At 34.8% G+C, this 18,480-nt stretch overlaps 1 protein-coding gene across 2 annotated transcripts in view; it reads right to left on the bottom strand.

The window, feature by feature from the left end:
- Rat1 (5'-3' exoribonuclease 2 Rat1) overlaps nt 1-18,480 on the bottom strand; it is a 100,120-nt gene that overhangs the window by 34,579 nt on the left and 47,061 nt on the right. For both annotated transcript variants that reach the window (XM_089092109.1, XM_089092110.1), the window contains 5 exons: nt 15,577-15,913; nt 12,031-12,192; nt 6,519-6,712; nt 3,708-3,827; nt 2,474-2,677 (listed from right to left, as the gene is read on the bottom strand). In XM_089092109.1, coding sequence (XP_088948235.1) covers nt 2,474-2,677; nt 3,708-3,827; nt 6,519-6,712; nt 12,031-12,192; nt 15,577-15,913 — 1,017 coding nt within the window. The remainder of the gene's footprint in view (nt 1-2,473; nt 2,678-3,707; nt 3,828-6,518; nt 6,713-12,030; nt 12,193-15,576; nt 15,914-18,480) is intronic.

The raw sequence follows: 18,480 nt of genomic DNA, 5'->3' as shown, positions 1-18,480 counted from the left end.
ATTAGTTGCTTATTATTCCAGACATCAGTTGCGTGAAATTCGAAAACATTCCATGATGTTTTCTGATTCTAAAAGTGGAAACCCTGAAGCCAATATACCCCAGCACTACATTCTCATATCCCACGGGACATATGACAATCCTTTGCCAAAACCTAACGTCTACATAAACGTTTACTTTCGAGCTTAGAATGGATTTCCTCTAACCTTGCAGCGGCGAATCCACTGGTGTAGTCAGAATGTATCTACGTCTTAAACTTTCCTAGGCACGAGTGTCTACAGGGGTAAAAGGGAATTTATCGTTTTACCACAGTCAAAACCTAGCACGGATATACTGGAATTACAAAATCCAGTATCTACGTCCAGCAAAAAAATGGAGTGGCAAAGAATGGAAGAAAAGAAAATTGGACAACCTCTGTGTTCTGTTCAAACGGAGAAAAAAATCTGTATTTTACGATTTTCTCAAAAAAATTAAAAATGGCGATACTAGGTTCTGGCAGAGCACAACCGCACAGTTCCATATAGTGCCACGCCACACAGTCAGTGCCAGAGTACCCTGAGTCAGTACCGTGACTCGTTCTACCACTACAGATGACTATAGCGCCAAAATTAACTAACAATTAAAAAGAAGAAACTGAAACCTCTATTCGGGCACTACTGGAACAGAATATGTTCAATCGAAGCTTTAGAAAATGTGGAGGAAACGTTTAGATTATTTATATAATCTATTTATATTTCATTTTATATTATTTATAACATTCTTTTTGTTTTTATATAATGTTTACTGTAAACTACCATTTATTTTACAATTGAATCCTTTGAATCTGCAAATTATCTAACTGCATACAGCCTAAGCATCGAAAAAACAGCACGCTTTCAATAAAGAAAAAGTTCATAATTCTTTCACCTTTACTTCTTTTTATAGATTTATTTCTTTTTTGTATTTTTCTGTCACCGATCGTCAGTTGGTTTCTAAGAATCGTCTTTAAGCGGCGTTCATATGCGTGTCTAGCTAGAATCCCATGTCTTGACACGTGTCTAGCCAGACTTCAATATCTAAGCAATGACCGTTCACAAGTAAAATTCGGTGCTTAGCTAGACGCTAGGCAAGGTGCTTGGCTAGACTTCGAGTTCCTGACTCTAGAACTCAATGTCTAGGATTTTCGATTACAGTCAATCAGAATGTGTCAAGTTCCACTACTTTCATCATCTATGTTTACATTTTGAAACTGAAATTTAATTTTTGTTGTCTCATAATTGTTTGTTTTTTTTTTCATTTAAAGCAAATAAACGACACTAGACATAGTAGTTAAGCATACCAAAGCAATTGTTATGCTAATGTCATCCATAGCCTTCTGACTGTTAAAACAGAGATTACTATTTTGAAAGTTTTGCTTGCATAATCTCTCTTGATAGTCTAGAAGTGACAGTTGTAATCTATTTGAAACTAAATTTGTAGTTTTAGCTAAGCACCGAATTTTACTTGTGAACGGTCGTTGCCTAGACATTGAAGTCTGGCTAGACGCGTGTCTAGACACGGGATTCTAGTTAGACACGCATGTGAACGCCGCTTAATAGAATTACGAGAATTTACAAAAAATACCTACAATATTCAATAAAATTAATTAAATAATTATGAAATAAAACAAACAATTCATGACGCATCTTAAAAAAAAAAAAAAAAAAAAAAAAAAAAAAAAAAAAAAAAAACACTGAACTAGACTGATTCATGAAATTGTATCGAAACTTGATCGAAACTTAAACGGGGGTTAAGCTTAGAAGAAAGGACCCAGGGGAGCTTTTAATACTACTTCTGCATAAGCGATGGGCTAATTATTGCCCAGCGGGCTAACAGCGCAAATTACTGCCAAGCTTAATAAAAGTTTTCTTTGTCTATTTACCTATATAATTGTTAAGTGTCTGTAAATAGCTGATGTCTGTGTAATGCAACAGGGAGGAGAATCCTAAAGGCAATTATAATCTCCAAAGATGCTTTACAATTTACAGAGTCAGTTGGTTTCCAATGATCAGAGAGAATATATTTTTACTTCTTTTTAATGACTGAGGGCAAGCGAGCTCTATACAGGATTTATAGGGATCACAGCCCTATTTATCAAGGCCGTATCCAGAGGGGGGGGGGTGTTACCCGGTTTGAACCCCCCCCCCCCGAAATGTTTTTTTGACTCGTAAAAACGTAACGGAAATGGACATAAACAAATTTTGTATGCGTTTTTTGAAGATTTTATGGGTTTTTTTTATGTAAAAAAAGATATAACTTCTAAAAATAAACGAAGAAGGGTAAAAAAGATGTAATCGCTAAAAAAAAAAGAGAAAAAAGAAGAAGGGTAAAAAAAAGATATCTCTAAAAAAAGAGAAAAAAAGAAGAAGGGTAAAAAAAAGATATGATCTCTAAAAAAAGAGAAAAAAAGAGAAGGGTAAAATAAGAGATTTGCGAAAGATGTGTAACTTAACTAACCTTCGGCTCAAATTGACCACCCGGTATCCACTTCGGTTTGGAGTTCGAGTCCATCTTTGCTCTTTTTCGAAATTTGTCTTGCTCTTTCCATCTCTTCTCTTTTTCTTGTCTGTCACGAAAAATTTGGTCCTCCACCTTGCCCAGCTCATTCATAATAATCTGAACTCGACTTGCAGTGAAAAATCCTGATTCAGTCAACCAGCCCTAGGAAGAGAGTAAAATCATCTTTTAGTAAAATTGCATTGCCTTTCGGAATACAATCAGTAACGAAACTCAGCATGCTATAGATTCTTACAATCTCCCAATTCTAAAACTAAACGGCTAGGCAGGCGCAGCGTTTTGAGAGCGTAGGAGGGCAGACGATAAGCTTGTGTTTTCACAGAATAAAAAAAAAAAGTTTCAAAAAAAATTAAGAGAAAAGTAATGAAATTCATTAAAACAAAGAACGAGCAGAAATGGAGTCATTTTGTAATTCAAACTTAAATCTAAAAGAAATAATAACATTGAACATAAACAATTACAGTTGGAGCTAGTGATGTAAATTAAGGGAATTAGGGCAGTTGCCCCCTACCCTCTAGACCTTAAAATACCCTTTTTGGTATTTTTTGAAAATAGTGGGTTTAGTTTGAAAATACCCCCCCCCTCCCCCTCGGGTCAAGAAAAAAATCCTCCCTAATTTTGCAAAAGACGGATGAGGAAAAAAAGATTACCTGCATAAAAAGTTGAAAATGAATAAGAGATACGTAGTAAACAGGATAGTACGATATAAGACATTAAATATATAATATAGTAAATAAGATATAAGATAGTGAATAAGATAATAAATAAGATAATGAATAAGATAGTAAGATAATAAACTAAGATAATAAAGTAAGATAGTGAAGTAAGATATTAAAAAAGATAGTAAATAAGATATAAGAGATAGATAATAAAATATGAAAGAGATAGATAGAAAATAAGAAAAAGATAGAAACAACAGGAAATAGTTAAATATGGTTTACAAGCAAAATTTAAGAAAGTATTTGTTTTCTGTTCTTCGGAGAATACACATGCTGTATTCAGACACTGTCCATCTCAGGTGTAAATATGGAGAGTGTGGAAAGGGGGGGGGGCAAATTGTCGTATGAAGGCGATACAAAGCCAGGTTTAGGCTCCCTAGCCTAAAGATCACATAAATATATGCTTTAATAAAATACAAGACTTACATTTAAACCCCAATAAATGAATTACTTACACCAGTCTTGTAGACACAATCTTTGTAAAGAGTGACAAGTCGGTCAATGGCCCCCTCTCTGATTTCCAAACTTGGTAGATGGGGTAAAAAATCATTACCAACAAAAAAACACATGAAAACCTGAAAGAAAAGATCAGAGAAAATAAGTACAATCCTACAACCTTTTATAAGAATGCTTCAGGGATCCTAGTTGTGTGAAAACCATTCCAACTTTAAACTGAGCAGACTTAGCTTGAAACGGGTTAGTTTGAATAAAGTTCAGTCTGAATCAACTCCTAAGCTAAACTTTAAAGATTGATCTTTTAGAACTTCATTTTGGCTTTTTAATCAAAATTAATCAAGTTCATTTTACAAAGAAATGGCTATAATAATATATTGGCGCTCTAGCATACATTGATCTAATTTTGAACTGAACTGATTTTTTTCACATAAACTTGCTAATAAAGTTCAGTTGAAATCAACTTCTAAATATGGCCCCTGTATGTGGCACATGGGTGAAAAATCATAGGAAAAAACGAAAAACATATGGCACTAAACAGCTTATACTGAAATATAGTTTTTCTTAGGTGCAAAAAGTTTTTTTTCTATTTGTGGAAAGAAATCAATAAAAATAATTTGCTTTCTATAAATAGAAAGAACCTTATTGCACCCAAGAAAAACTTAGCACTATCTCACCCTCATCAACGGATTTGCAAATAAGGAAACAGTCAACCTTCAGACCATTTGTATTTTTTTTGTCTCTAATGCCTCTTGAGTGAGAATCAATGCGAGTCGATTTAACTTCCTTTTTGGCCTTTTAATCAAAATTAATCGAGTTAATTATATATATATATATATATATATATAACAAAAATGGCTACTAATAATATGGCGTTGCTCTAGCACAAATTAGTCCAAGAAACACTGCAATTATATGAAACTAGCCTAAAAATAATTATTATACTTCTATAAGAATACTTCAGTGGTGAACAGTCTTTTTTTTTCTTTTTTTATATGTTTTTCCTACACAAAAACGGCTTCACAGAGGTATTTGCCAAAATAATTGTACTTTTACTAACAAAATCTTTACTAGTTGTGAAATTTCCTCGTTTTTGTTCCTCCTTCGTATTTCCACTGATATATAATATTTGTAAAACTATCAATTCATTCCATAATCAATAAATTCTTAGTAGGTGAGAACAATATATTTTCAAGAAAAATTTGCATCCCAAAATCAAAATACGTTACCTACAATGTGTTTGCCGTGTACATGCTAGGAGCTAGATTCCAATTTGCACAGCTAAAACACAGTGGCGTCCCTAGGAGGGAGGGGGCCTCAATCCTCGGGCGCAGCCTCTGAGAGAGCGCCCAAACTGAGATTTTTTACTCGTCAAAACTATGATCTTCCGATGTCTTCTGGAAGGGGGGGGGGCTAACATTTTCTCGGGCGCTGAAAATCCTAGCTAAGCCTCTGCTTAAATGGTTTAAATATACTTAATTCATATACTCCCCCTATTTCTCACTGACACAAAATAGATATGCATTCTCCCATAAAGTACAGGGATTCTGTCTACACTGAATAAACTACAATATAATTTGCATATTCTCCTGGGTTTATAACGTGAATCTTCAATTTTTCTGTTCAAATCTTGGGCGACCACCCCCCCCCCTCTACTGTTTCAGTATATAGTTATCTATAGACACACTGAAACCAAGCTCCAACGGTTTGTGCAGTCCAGACGGAGAATGGGCAGTCAGAGTGGTTCCCTGTCAAGTCCGGTGTACGTCAGGGATGTTTATTACCTGCAATATTATTCGCAATACCTATAGACTCTGTGCTTCGAGCTTGCCGCTTTAGAGAAGGCATACAACTAAGCCCCGAGCTTCAAATACACGACTGTGATTTCAGTGACGATATCGCTCTCGCAGCTACTGCCGAGATCAACATAATCTGAATGAACTAGCAGCAAAACTGCCCCTATTGGCCTGAAGATTAATTTTGATAAAACGAAAAGTATTTCAAACGGAATTGTGACGACCTTTGCAGCTGGCATTCGATACGAAGGCACTGATATAGAAGATGTCAGAGAATTTAAGTACCTCAGTAGTACAGTGACCCAAGACGGGAATTGTGATAGAGAAGTCATGCTACGCTTGACGTATGCAGGTGGAGCATTTTCTAAGCTGAAGAACATTTGGAGATGAAGAAAGTACTCCTGGAAGTTGAAATTGCGATTGTTTAGGAGTAATATACTCTCTGTACTTCTGAAGGGATGCGAGTCTTGGAGCCTTTCAAAGAATGCTGAGAAAAGACTACTCTGCTTCGAGAACAATTACCAATGTAAAATCCTTGTGAGACATTGGACCGACAGAGAAACGAATGCCCAGATAAGGGCAGATACCGATCAACCACTGCTGACCGACAAGATCAGAATGAGAAGATGGAAGTACTGGGGGCATATGACCCGCATGAGCGAAGGACACCTCCCACACGATATATTTTACTGGACCCCACCCGGCATCCGAAGGAGTGGAAGACAGCATAGCATACTTGGTCGATCCCTGGAGAAAGAGGCGACGAGTTTCCAAGCCACACTGAATGAACTTGTTTTTGGCACAAGATCAGCCAAGTTGGAGGTCAACCGTCGCTGCCCTATGCGCCGCCAGTTGTAGGAGGATCTAAGTAAGATTAGTATGTAACACTGCCTTACAAGTTTATTTGTAAATAGGAGGGGGGAGCTCTCTAAGGAAAAATCATATCTCTCAATATGTATATCCAAATAACATTAAATAATTTAGGCTAAACGAACAAAGACAACTGAAACCGCTTACCCAATCGTCCACAGCCCTTTCAAAGTCATATGGAAAAGGAAGGTTTGGCATTTCCAGCTCCTTGGCTAAGTACTCTCTGAGTACAGACAGTCGTACAAAAATAAACGGCTTTGGTGGGATTTCTTTATCTGGCAGTTCATCATTCTCCCCAGATTTCTCTTTTGGAAGTCCTCTGCATTCTGCCATTTCATGGCCTAATTAAAAAACCACCAATAACAAAAAAAGTAATAAAATATCACAAGGGAAAACATCAAGACATTTTCTTTGTCCTCCTATAATCTAACTTTTTACACTGGAGTTGAATAAGCAATCCACATGTTTCGATCACTGATCATTTGTGTATAATACATTTCCGGTGCATTCTACTATTTCATAGCCTAGTAACAAATAAAATAGAAGTTGCCTTAAATTGTGGTCTAGTTACATACTAACCAGAAATGGCTTTAAAACAAAAAGATACACAGTTTTTGTTCAAAAGATTTTTTTTCCTTTCCGAAATAGCATTTCATGTTCGGCTTCGTCAACACCTCATTTTGTAGCAAAGTTTCACAAACATCCATAGATTGCAAAACAAGGGAATATTTCATACATCGCTAAAAAACAGTACTATCCCATACTCGCGATGCATACAAATTCCAATCTAACAAAAAAACATTATGTCATTTCTTCTTAACTAACAAGAACCGTTGAAAATCAATCAGGGTTTAAGCCATGAAATATATTTGACTATAATATTAACTAGTAATGGTGGCATTATTAATGAAATAAGACAAAGGATTGATAAAAGTTAGTTGAATAGAGTATAACACCAAGTAGTCAAAAAGCTAATCAACACTTCAAACACTTAAATTATTATAGACTCCATCATACCACGCAGAGCAGTTCCTAAGGGGGGGGGGCAACCAGGTCAGCTGCCCCAGTACCACAGCTGGGGGATTGCCTATTTTGATCAATTTTTTTACTTTGACTCGTTTTTTTGTGTTTTTTTTTGTCAGGAGGGGGCGCTGTAGTTAAATTTTCCCCGGGCACCATTAATCCTAGGAATGGCTCTGATACCACGTGCAAAGTGATACCACGTACTAACAATTTCAAGCATACTGATAGATAATGGCGCCCAATCTTAGGAACACGTTTAATACCTGAGCCCAATCTTAGAAAATTTTGTCCAGTCCTGGACGAAGAGTCTTAAGGTTAGACCAAAGCATCCAAATCCCAGACGGGCTCAATCTCGGACAGATGTAATCTAAGACAAGCTCTGTGAAGAAAATATATTGAATTTAAATAGACTAGGCTGTAGGAGTAACTTTCGTCTAACATTGAATTACTAGGCTGTAATTCAATAAAAAGACTAGGCTGTAGGAGTAACTTTCGTCTAACATTGAATTATGAAAAACCGGAACTTCCCCAGTATTGTGGGCAGCAAATTCAAACTAGTCCAGTCCCAACTAATCAGCCAGTTCCAACTATCGAACCTATATGCATAATATCCAAGATTAGGAGCTTGTTGGCTTTGTCTAGGCCAGAACACCTGTCCGAGATTAAGCACTGTCCGAGTAGTTACCCTATAAGAATCATAAATAATACATCAGTTAGAAGTCTTAAAGATTTTTTTTATCAAGTTACGAAAGAAATGAAACCACCCCAACCAAGAGGGACCAGAGTACAGCCCCAATGTGCGATTTCTAGCACCGATCAGGCAACTTTAAAGCATCTCAGTGAGGGATTTGATGCAGCGTTAATGGTTGTTTTCTACAGGTATACCCAGAACCTTCCTTCGCTACTGTTTGTCAAGTCAATACGGCAAACCCGTAGAAACATGGCAAAGTTAGATTACCTATAAGAGGAGACATCCCGCACTGAATACTTGAAGGACCGCTTACGTTTAGAATGACCTATAAATATAATCCTAGTGTATCCAATAATTTGATTTGGGACGGAGGTCAGTGGTGTGACTGTAAGCTCAGCCAGAGTCAACCCAGCTCTAAATGGGTACCTGGAGAAATCTGGGGAAGGTAAGCAGAAAGGGTGTACGAAAGCACAGAATCGCTGGCCCCATCCCCCCATTGCACTTCCTGGCTAAATGGTTCTTGAGATGGGGATCAGCACCGCCAGATTGGACTTTGAGGGTCTAGTGCCGTATACTTTACCTCTTTTTTTTTTCCTTTATCCCTGAAAACCCATCTGCTATTTTCTTTAAGGAAAATTCATCAGAAAGACTTGGTCAGTCATAAATCTTTGAAAAGCTTTTAATTGCCTTCAAATGGCTCATAGAAACCATGGACTATTTGAATTACCTTCATTCCATGACTATCTACCTTAGTTCTGCCCTAGGATGGATGGATGCTGGACTACTACAAGTGAAACGACATATTTTTTATACAGATCTGAAAAAGGCTTATGCCAGCTTAGCCTCTCACTCATACTATCTGTCTTGGCTTTTTCTCCAATTAAATAAAAAAAACAAGTTTTTTTAACTGAAAGTAAGGAGCGACATTAAAACGAACAGAAATCATTCCGTATATGAAAGGGGTTGTCTCCTCCTCAACACCTCACTCTTTACCCTAAAGGTTTTAAGTACTTTTGAAAAAGCTTCTTGTTGTTCTAATTAGATGAACATAGCGTCTCAGAAGTCATCCTTAAGAAACCAGGACAAAATTCGAAATTTAGCATAACGAGCGAGATGTTGAGGAGGAGACAACCCCCTTCATATACGTAATAATTTCTGTTCGTTTTAATGTTGCTCCTTACTTTCAGTTGAAAAAACTTTTTTTTTTATTTGATTTCTGATCGTTTTTAAATTAAGGCAGGTTTTGATTTTGAATGATTAAAACAAATAATTAAAACGAAATTTGCATACTATTTTTTTTTTTTTTTTTAAATTTTAAATTTAGCTAAATTATAAATTTAGCCGAAATTAAAGTGAAATGATACTATTAGTTAAGCACGGACTCGAGAAAATCTTTAAATAAATAAGCTTAAAAGATAACCAAGACATTGAACCAACGAATCCATCTTCACAGGATCTTCGCTTTGACTTGTATACTATAAAACCTTTCTGGGCAAGAAATAGGATTGGACAAAAAATAACAACAAAATCTTGCTTATTTAAAATTTAGAATCATAATTTATGGAAGTTCAACGTGACTGACAATGATTCTTTTTAGTTTCTTTTTTGTAGCCATATGACCTTGTGACTTTACAGCGTATATGTACAGTGTACAGCTATATGTAACTTGAGTAAAACAAACGCACCTATTTATCATTTGCATTTCCGTCAATTCAATTTGTTAATATTTTGCTACTAACTTCCCAGCTTTAATAATCGTCAAGAAGTTTTCAGTCACACAAAATAATCTAGACCCCGTCGCAACGGGCTTTGTTATTCATTTCAAATCATTCAAAACTATTACAAATAAAAATATTAAGACTTCGAAAAAGAAAAAAAAACGTGGTACCATTCCACATGTTATCATAAAGCTCATCCGTTTTAGTTAGGCGTTTGTCTCTCGCTAGACATTTCTAACCTCCATTAATGCCTATCGTATGTTTTAAATCCCGTATAAACCTTCATTAGATGACGAGGCGTCTTCAATTGATCAGAAGATACGTGTCTCGGAAAGTAATTCTATATTTATTTCTTTTTACACCCGTCATCTTTTACATAAGGGTGGATTATTGTCGTCAAAGTTCTTGTTTTGACCTTTTTATTTTGTTTACAAAAATATCAAATTTGAATTCTTTTTCGATTCCATTGTTATTTTCTTCTTTAAGAACTGCTAATTATTTCAGTCCCTTAATCCTGTTTTTTTTTTTCTACAAACACTTGTCAGGTCAGATTATTTCCTTGCCGTCGTTTTGAACTTTTGTCCTATTGTTTCGTAGTTGTTAAAGGAATGTGATCTTTAAACGTTCTTCTAATCTTTTTAATTGTAGGGCTACTTATTTTAATAGTCTTTGATTTTTATTTAATGAGCTTAGAATAAATTTCCTGGCGACAATGAAACAAGATTGAAATTCAAGTATCTCGTCAGAACTTAATTTCTTTTTCCTTTGTAAATTTTATTTACAGTCATGTTTTCCATCTTTACCTGTTCTTCAGTTTTTTCTCTTCAAGACTTTTCTATTTTTGTTTCTAAGATTTGTTTTCATATGTTTATAAGTTTCTTAATGCTATTTATTTGCATGTTTATAACGATTATTTTTATGACGATACTTTTATAGGGGGGAAGGGGGGTATGGGATTCAGTACATTTTTTCCTATTAAAAAAAATATTTAAAAAAAATAAAAAAAATTATTATTAAAAAATATAAAATATTTAAAATATTCAAATATATAAATACTTAAAAATAATTAAATATTTATATATTTTATTTAATATTTAAATACTTATAATTAAATTATGAATATTTAAAAATAATTTAAAAATAAATAAAAAAAATATAAGATGATTGGAAAACGAATCAAGAGTCCGTCAAAATTAAACATCCCACTCTCGAGTTTACTACATATTAATATTGTTGTCATCATTACTATTATTTTTTACACTACACTAAATTGTTCTTAAACACGATAGATTATTCTTATTTTTTCTGTTTTGTCATAAAGACTCGTTTTATTTTTTCCTATTTTATTTCCTCTACTGTTTTGTTCCTGTTGGGTTTTAAAGGTCAACTTCTTGAGCAAAATTCGGTTATCGGTTATTCGGTTATTGATTCTTGTAAAACTAATAACTGGATTTTGTCAGAAGTATAATGCTGTGATGAAGCAAGTTTTAAGTGATAAAGCAAGTTAACAATGTTGTGTTACAGCAAGTTATAATACTGCATTATAGCTGTGTTGTGCTAAAGCAAGTTATAATGCTGCCTTAAAGCTGTATTAAACCAAGTTTAAATGTTAAAGCAAGTTAACAATGCTGTATTAAAGCAAGTTATAATGCTGTGTTAAAGCAAGTTTTATGTTAAAAGAAAGTTAACAATGTTCTGCTAAAGCAAGTTATGTTAAAGCAATGCTGTGTTAAAGCAAATTTAAAACTAAGCTTCATTTTGACATACTGATGAAGATTATATTAGTTTTCAAAACAGCCAGAATAGACACAAATTAATCTTGATTGGTCATTAAGCCTTCCCGCCTCTCCATTCTAAACTGAAGATTATTAGGTGACGAAGAACGCACTCTTGATCTTGGACATCAAAAAATCATTTATTCGATCAAACTTGATTAAAAAAAATTATTTCGACACCAATTAATAGAGCTTATACTTTTTTTGTTCAAGGAAATCACCTTTTGCACAAATTTATGTTTAATAATTAATTAAGGCCCCCCTCTTTAATTAATAATCATCAGCCAAACGAGCAGAGTACCTTTGATCTCCAAATGAAAAACTAATTTAATTATTGGATCTATATAGATTACTTATTTTGATACCAAGTTATTACAGCCTATATTATAGTTCAAGGTTACCATAAATCAGTTTATTAAAGATCATTAAGCCCCAGTTTCATTGTAACTTACCTATTTGACCACACATATCGCATGGTCTTGGTGGATTGTCTCCTCTAATATCTTCTCTGATTATGGTAAAGTTTGGTTCATGGGTAGCCAATCCTAACATGATAAGATCTGCGTCTGCACCACAAAGGACATGTTGCGTGTTCGGATCGTGACCTGGTTGAGCTAAAAAGAAAAAAAAATTACAGCTAACTTCTAACAAATATTTTACCTCAAACAGCGTGTTAGAAACGGAAGCTGCGCAAGGATGGATCCTTTGTGCACTCCTTTTCTAATCATTATACTTAAGGTTTCTCAGAAGACTTGTAGGATACGACACTAATACCGGTTCCAAAGAATTTTTTGCCAACTAGCAATTAAAAAACCAGGTTATCAAAGTGCTGCTCAGTTACATAGCCTTGTATACTTAGTCAGAATACTTGGAACTTATTTTTTTGCTAAGCTTACAAATTAAAAGAAGGCAACTAACACAGTTGATACAGATTTCCACAGTGTGAGAATCTCATTTGAAGACTTGATATTCACTTTGAGTAAACTATTCTTAAGTGGCAGTTAAGTGTTTTGGACAGACAACTTTACAAAAGACAACTTTTTCCTACTCCTTAACTCCTAACTCCTAAACCAAGAACATGACAGTGCGCTAAAATACCTATTTTAACTTGTACCTCCCTGTCCGTCCTGAGAACGAAAACAGATTTTTCGTACCCTTAAAAGAGTCAGAAAGCAAATAACAAAAACAACTACTAGCAAGAGAATTGAGCCCCTCAACATAAAAATACTGCATGTTGCCTTCAAAAACTGTTAAAATGCATATTAGGCACAAATAATAGGTACATCCACTAGAAAGAAATTTGTCTCTGAATCCATTTGCTAATTCCTCTAATTAAAACAAATTAACAGCATCCCGCACAGGAGCGGATAAAAGCCATGTTAGCCGCTGCAGCTCAATCATAACGTGTCTACGTGTTATACCTCCACTAGTTTTTGGAGAGCGCATTAATACTTGTTCCTTGACCAGGTCAGGGGAAAGAACAGCCCAAAATCTGTCGGAGCGCTGTATCACAAAATTGCCGTCTTCAAGTTCGTTGAATACATGATGATTTGTTTCCTTAAGGTTGGCCATTTTCTGGAAATAAATTATGTAGGACTTAGCGTACAAGTGATGGTTGGAAGATGCAAAGAACCGAAGCATATGTTCACCAGTTTGGAGTAGGAGGTTGTTCTTTCAGCCACAATTGAAGACTTCGGTAAATCAACAGCATTCATATAAACATTAATCCAGAGCTTCGAAGTCAGTGATGCCCACGACAGTAACGCTTTGAGGGACTTGAGCTTGCTTGCAAACGCGTGAATGGACGGCTGCTGCTCTAGCTCCTTGAAATAAACAATTGGTTTTGAAATCGAATTGTTCTATCAGGCAATTTGAACTCCTCCTGTGAGACTCATTTTGCTTGACTAAGAATCGCAAGTGCTGGTCAATGGCCCGTGCATTTGCGAAGAACTTCGGCATGACTTGTGAAAACAATCCCGCACAACAGCCGTTACATCATTTCGTTTTCGCTTTTTACTTGATTCGTTTATGCTCCTCGCTCCTACTTCAGTCGCAACAACTTTCTCGCCCGTTTCGAGCATTTCTTTCTTACAGATTAAACAAATCATCACTCTAGACTAGAATTACATTCCATAAAATGACGTAACGAGTCACTTTAAGCGAAAGGAAAACCAAATTAATTTTAAAATTTTCAGGTATTTTTTTTATTTTGAATTAAAAATTAAAATTATCTCTCAGACAGCATAAATATTTTTGCAGTTTACATAATAACTTTAGCGATTCTGCAAAAATTTTCAGGAATTATTCTAGTTTCAATTGGCAAATCAGATTTCATTCTTGTACTTCAAATCTACCTCTGTATCTACCGCAAACATTTATCAGCATCAGTTAGAAAGTAGAATAGTCAGAGCAAGAATCGGAGACGTGAAGATCCTTCGAAACTCCTGGACGATTTCCAAAAAAGTCAGACTTTCATGTAGCTCAGATGGGCTCCAGAGACTACCTCGCCCTTTCAATCCTCACTTGAAGTTCCTGTAATATTCTAATGTACTGGGGATGTTAAATAAAACCCCTATGCCACTTCCTAAATCCGGAATTGTCTTTTCAGGACGACATTCTTTACAGTAAAAAATTCATCCTCAACTTCAACCTAAAGAAACTCAAATTTGTGAAAGAGCTAGAGCGGTAAACTTTTTTGATTTGGAATCATCACATGTTTTTTAGTCTAACAGTGAAAGAATTATTTGTATAGTGTTTTGTTTGAAATTTACCCCTTCTTTTTCACAATTTTCCTAGACTAAGACGAGCTCAGATAGTTGTTTCAGACAGAACTACATATAAAGTTAACAATCAATCTTTTACTTATGGGAGATGCATAATATATTTGACGCTATTGCCATGATATATATTTTTCAATGCCATCTGTATGTGTATAAACACAAATTTAACAAACATAGATGGCAGTACATTTTTTATTTTTCTGACTTTTAAAAAACGTTATCTAGACACCATCTATACTTAGATATTGCTCGAGCTTCTGCAGAGTCCATATTTAGAATGAGTAACATGAGTTTTCCTTCAGAGTTCTTAGGCCCTCTCAAGCGCGATATTATATAATGTATAGAAGAAATTACATTTATATGTTTCACCTCTTAACCAAGAGGGGTCTCTATGTCTCTTTACCATTAAACCTTATCTCTCCACGAATCTTTTAACTTTTTCTCGTATCCTAATAATGAAGTTCCGTAGATCTGAAGAATTTTTATTCCAAATGATGGATGTATAAAACAAACCTGTAATTCAACATTATTACATAACAATTATCCTAGATTATACAGCCTAGAGTTTCCTATTTGTATAATACCCATAAGGAAAATTAATTTTATATAGGCCTAGGACTTTTACGACTGCGATAAACAGTTTAAAATATGATATGGCAGCGATGTCTACTCATCTTATCAATATGAAGAATTTTGGACGTGCCAAGAAATTCCACCAGGGCTTAGTTTTATCCCCCTCCCCCGCCCATACAGAGAAACGTGTTGGTCTAAATTCTTCATTATTATAAAACTCATGTTGTGTATCACTATTCTAACTAATTACACAAGAAAATCTAGACACATAGGAAAAAACCCTTAAAATTCAAACTCGATTGTGTGTGTATGTGTGTGTGAGGGGGGCGGGGGTAGTGTTGTACAGGTCCCTTTACTGTGCAGAGGCCCGTCATGTTACACGGAAAAGTCTCACCATCCATTGTTGTCCAAGACATTGAAAAAATATAAGGGCAAGAAACATTACAAGTTTTTCAAAATTACTTTAGTCAAGACAGCCAAAAAGTTGTAAAAGAGCAAACTTTTATATATGTGTAGCATTTTTTACGAGTTAGTGACACAAAGTGCTCAGATGACAGGAGCCTTCAGCCTGTCAGATCTCGTTGTATGTTTGACTTAAAAGATTTCAGCAACATACGCACATATTCCAAAAATACCAATATTTACCTCTTTGTTTCCTAATATAATCTTGAATCTTATGCTCTCCTTCGCCGGGTACACTGGCATCGGACAAAATAACTTTAATCCCAAACCATCCGGGATTGTTTGAAAGTCGCTCATGTATATAATAATGAAGGCAGTCACTCAGCCGTGCCATGAAAGGTGTTCCAGGCGTAATACAATTTGAATCAAAATGCTCATGTCCTTCCTTCAATGGCGGAAGCTCACAACCTTGTGACAACAGCTCTTCGCGAATTCGCGCTATCTCTTTTTGCTTTTCTGCAGTTTCTTTAGAGGCACGAAAACGACGAGACCTTTGCTGATTCATCTTCGCCCTAGGTGCCTAAAATAACGAGTGAAGTGAAACTACATAGCTAGACTGACGTGGTGTTTTCTTCCAGTGTTTTAAGACCATGCATGTACTAACAATAGCCTTACTTTTGCAGGAAAAAAAAACAGCATTTTCATGGCAAATATTTTAAACTTGTCAAACATGGACGCTCAAAGAAAAAATTATTAGGCTTTCTCAATAAGAATATCAAGTAAGATTGGGAAAGCTAAAACCTTTACAGAAAGTATTTCCAAAAATCCAATACTAGATCTATTAAAATTAAGTCATGTCCCAAATTCCAAAATTTAAGAGTCAGCATAACAACACTAAATATTAGAACAAATTCCTAAGTCAAAAGCTGGCGTAAAAAAACATATATTGTGTCGAAAATATGTGTCAAAAATTACTTGTTATTACGTGCTACGTGATTACACGTGTCAAAAATTACTCATGTCGAAAATACGGCCATTTTAGCTAGTAAAACACTGCGTATGAAAAGCCCTTAGTGCACGCCTAGAAAGCAATTTTTTAAATAAGGAAGGAAAATTGATTCAGAGAAGCTAATAAAAGAAATCATAAAGATAAAACAAATCGATGATATTGAAAATAATGAATATTTTGAACATAATGGAAATATTTTTGTTGCCTCATCTACTTACTTCGACGTTATCAAAACAGGACATTTAATGCCAATTTTGGAACTACTGAGATTTCTATGTCGTTTCAGTGGCTATCAGCTTTCTAAGCATTTTTTAACTTTACGAAAATGGCGATTTATGACAGTGTTGTCATGAGGAAATTATAAAGAACACATAAATGTAAATATTAGCTTTCAAATGACCTCAAACTGCTCTATACGATAATTTAGTGCCCTATTAATGCTGGAAAACCAAACCAAAAAAAGAGAGACTTGTCAGCATTTCCAGCTCTCTTTTTTAATGAATAATTTGAACATAATAAAAATATTTGCGGGCCCTCATTTACTTACTCCAATGTGATCAATACAGGAAATATAATACAACATTTGGAGCTATTGACATTTCTATGTCGCTTCAGTAACTATGTCTAACTCTGTCTAAGCACTTTTTTTAACTTTAGGGCCTTGCAAATAGTCTTATCAGGTCTATTACACAGCTGTTATTAGAGTTGTTTTACTTTCTACTTTCATAAGTCTTTCTCTTTTGCGGCAATTCTTGCAGTATTGCTTGATTGTCTTCTTTAGTTAATTCTCCTTTTTTTTACAATTTTGTCTAGTGGGATGAAAATAAACAATCCGTAAAATCACTTCTTAACTTCACTGGACTTAAATTCAATTTGTAGTTGTATAGCCCTAGCAATAGAACAATTCAGTTTTGATGAATTCTTAAAATCCTAAACTTAATAAGTTGGCAGCAACAACGCTAAGCTTCTGCATTACTCTGCAATATTTCCTAAGTCAAAGAGTTGCCGTAGAAGACGTACTTGTTGTCTAAACTGCCTTAGTTGGGCCCTAGGATGATGGAATATCACGAAGAAGTGACAATTTTCATTTTATACAATTTATAAAAAAAAACTAAGCCAGCTTTGGTCAAAGTGGTAAAGCCAAGACAAATAGTCACTGTGAGAGGTATCCATTGCATCATTTTTAGGTCTTTATTTCATTTTTAATTTATTAATTTCATTTCTTATTTATTTATCTCATTTCTAAATTTGGGATTGGACGAGTTGACGCCTGAAAAAGATCGAGAATCTCTACCCTAAACAATCAATTAAAATCTTATTATGGGAAATCGAAGCACAAACTACGGTCCATACATTGTATACTGAAAACCAACTATTTAACCAGAAGAGGGGGAAGAAGGGATATAATTTTGGTTGCACAAACGAGTGTATCAGTTTAGTTCCATGACCCCCCAAAACAAACTTCTAGATATTTGTGATTTGCATAATGTTCTTCCATATCTTGCGGATGGTCTGCCCATTCTTAGCTATATTAGAAAAAATACCCCTCTCCCCTCTCTCATTGAAATGAATCCCTGCATATGTGGCTGCTTACAAATGATAACTTCTTGTCTAGTGGCTATTGAAATATTCAAACACTTAAAAACAAAACTTGTTAGCTTAAAAAGTACTTATTTCATTTTTATCGAGAAAAACATTTATTTGCCTCCTAATGCTGATATATATTTTAAATCAACAAGCAAATTTAATTATAATATTATAAACTTACAAGCACTGTAAATCCTGTCCATAAGTAGATTTATCAAACAATTCAACAATAAATTTAAACAAAAAAGACAAATACATTATGATAATCTAGTATGAATCTAGCTCCTGTACTGTGAAGACCAAAATATGAAATAGATAGCTATCCTAAATGAAAAACATTTGAGTGACTGAAAGGATTAAAATTGCGCAATTACTGGATACCTGAACTGTAGTTGATTCAACAGAATTTTTCTTTCAACAACACGTTCTTTGGATTTTTCGGGGGGTAGTCAATCACCCCCCTTGCGAGGAAGTCTCGTTTAATGATGTTTTAAAAAAAAAAAAAAAATTGTGTTCGGGCATATCGCCAAATTATATAATGAATATTCCAG

The sequence above is a fragment of the Artemia sp. Qi Xiang Cuo genome, chromosome 7, assembly GCF_049724085.1.
Source record: "Artemia sp. Qi Xiang Cuo chromosome 7, ASM4972408v1, whole genome shotgun sequence".
NCBI lineage: Eukaryota > Metazoa > Arthropoda > Branchiopoda > Anostraca > Artemiidae > Artemia > Artemia sp. Qi Xiang Cuo.
Note: the sequence above shows the minus strand (reverse complement) of the source record. Positions and strands in the feature narration are given on the sequence as shown.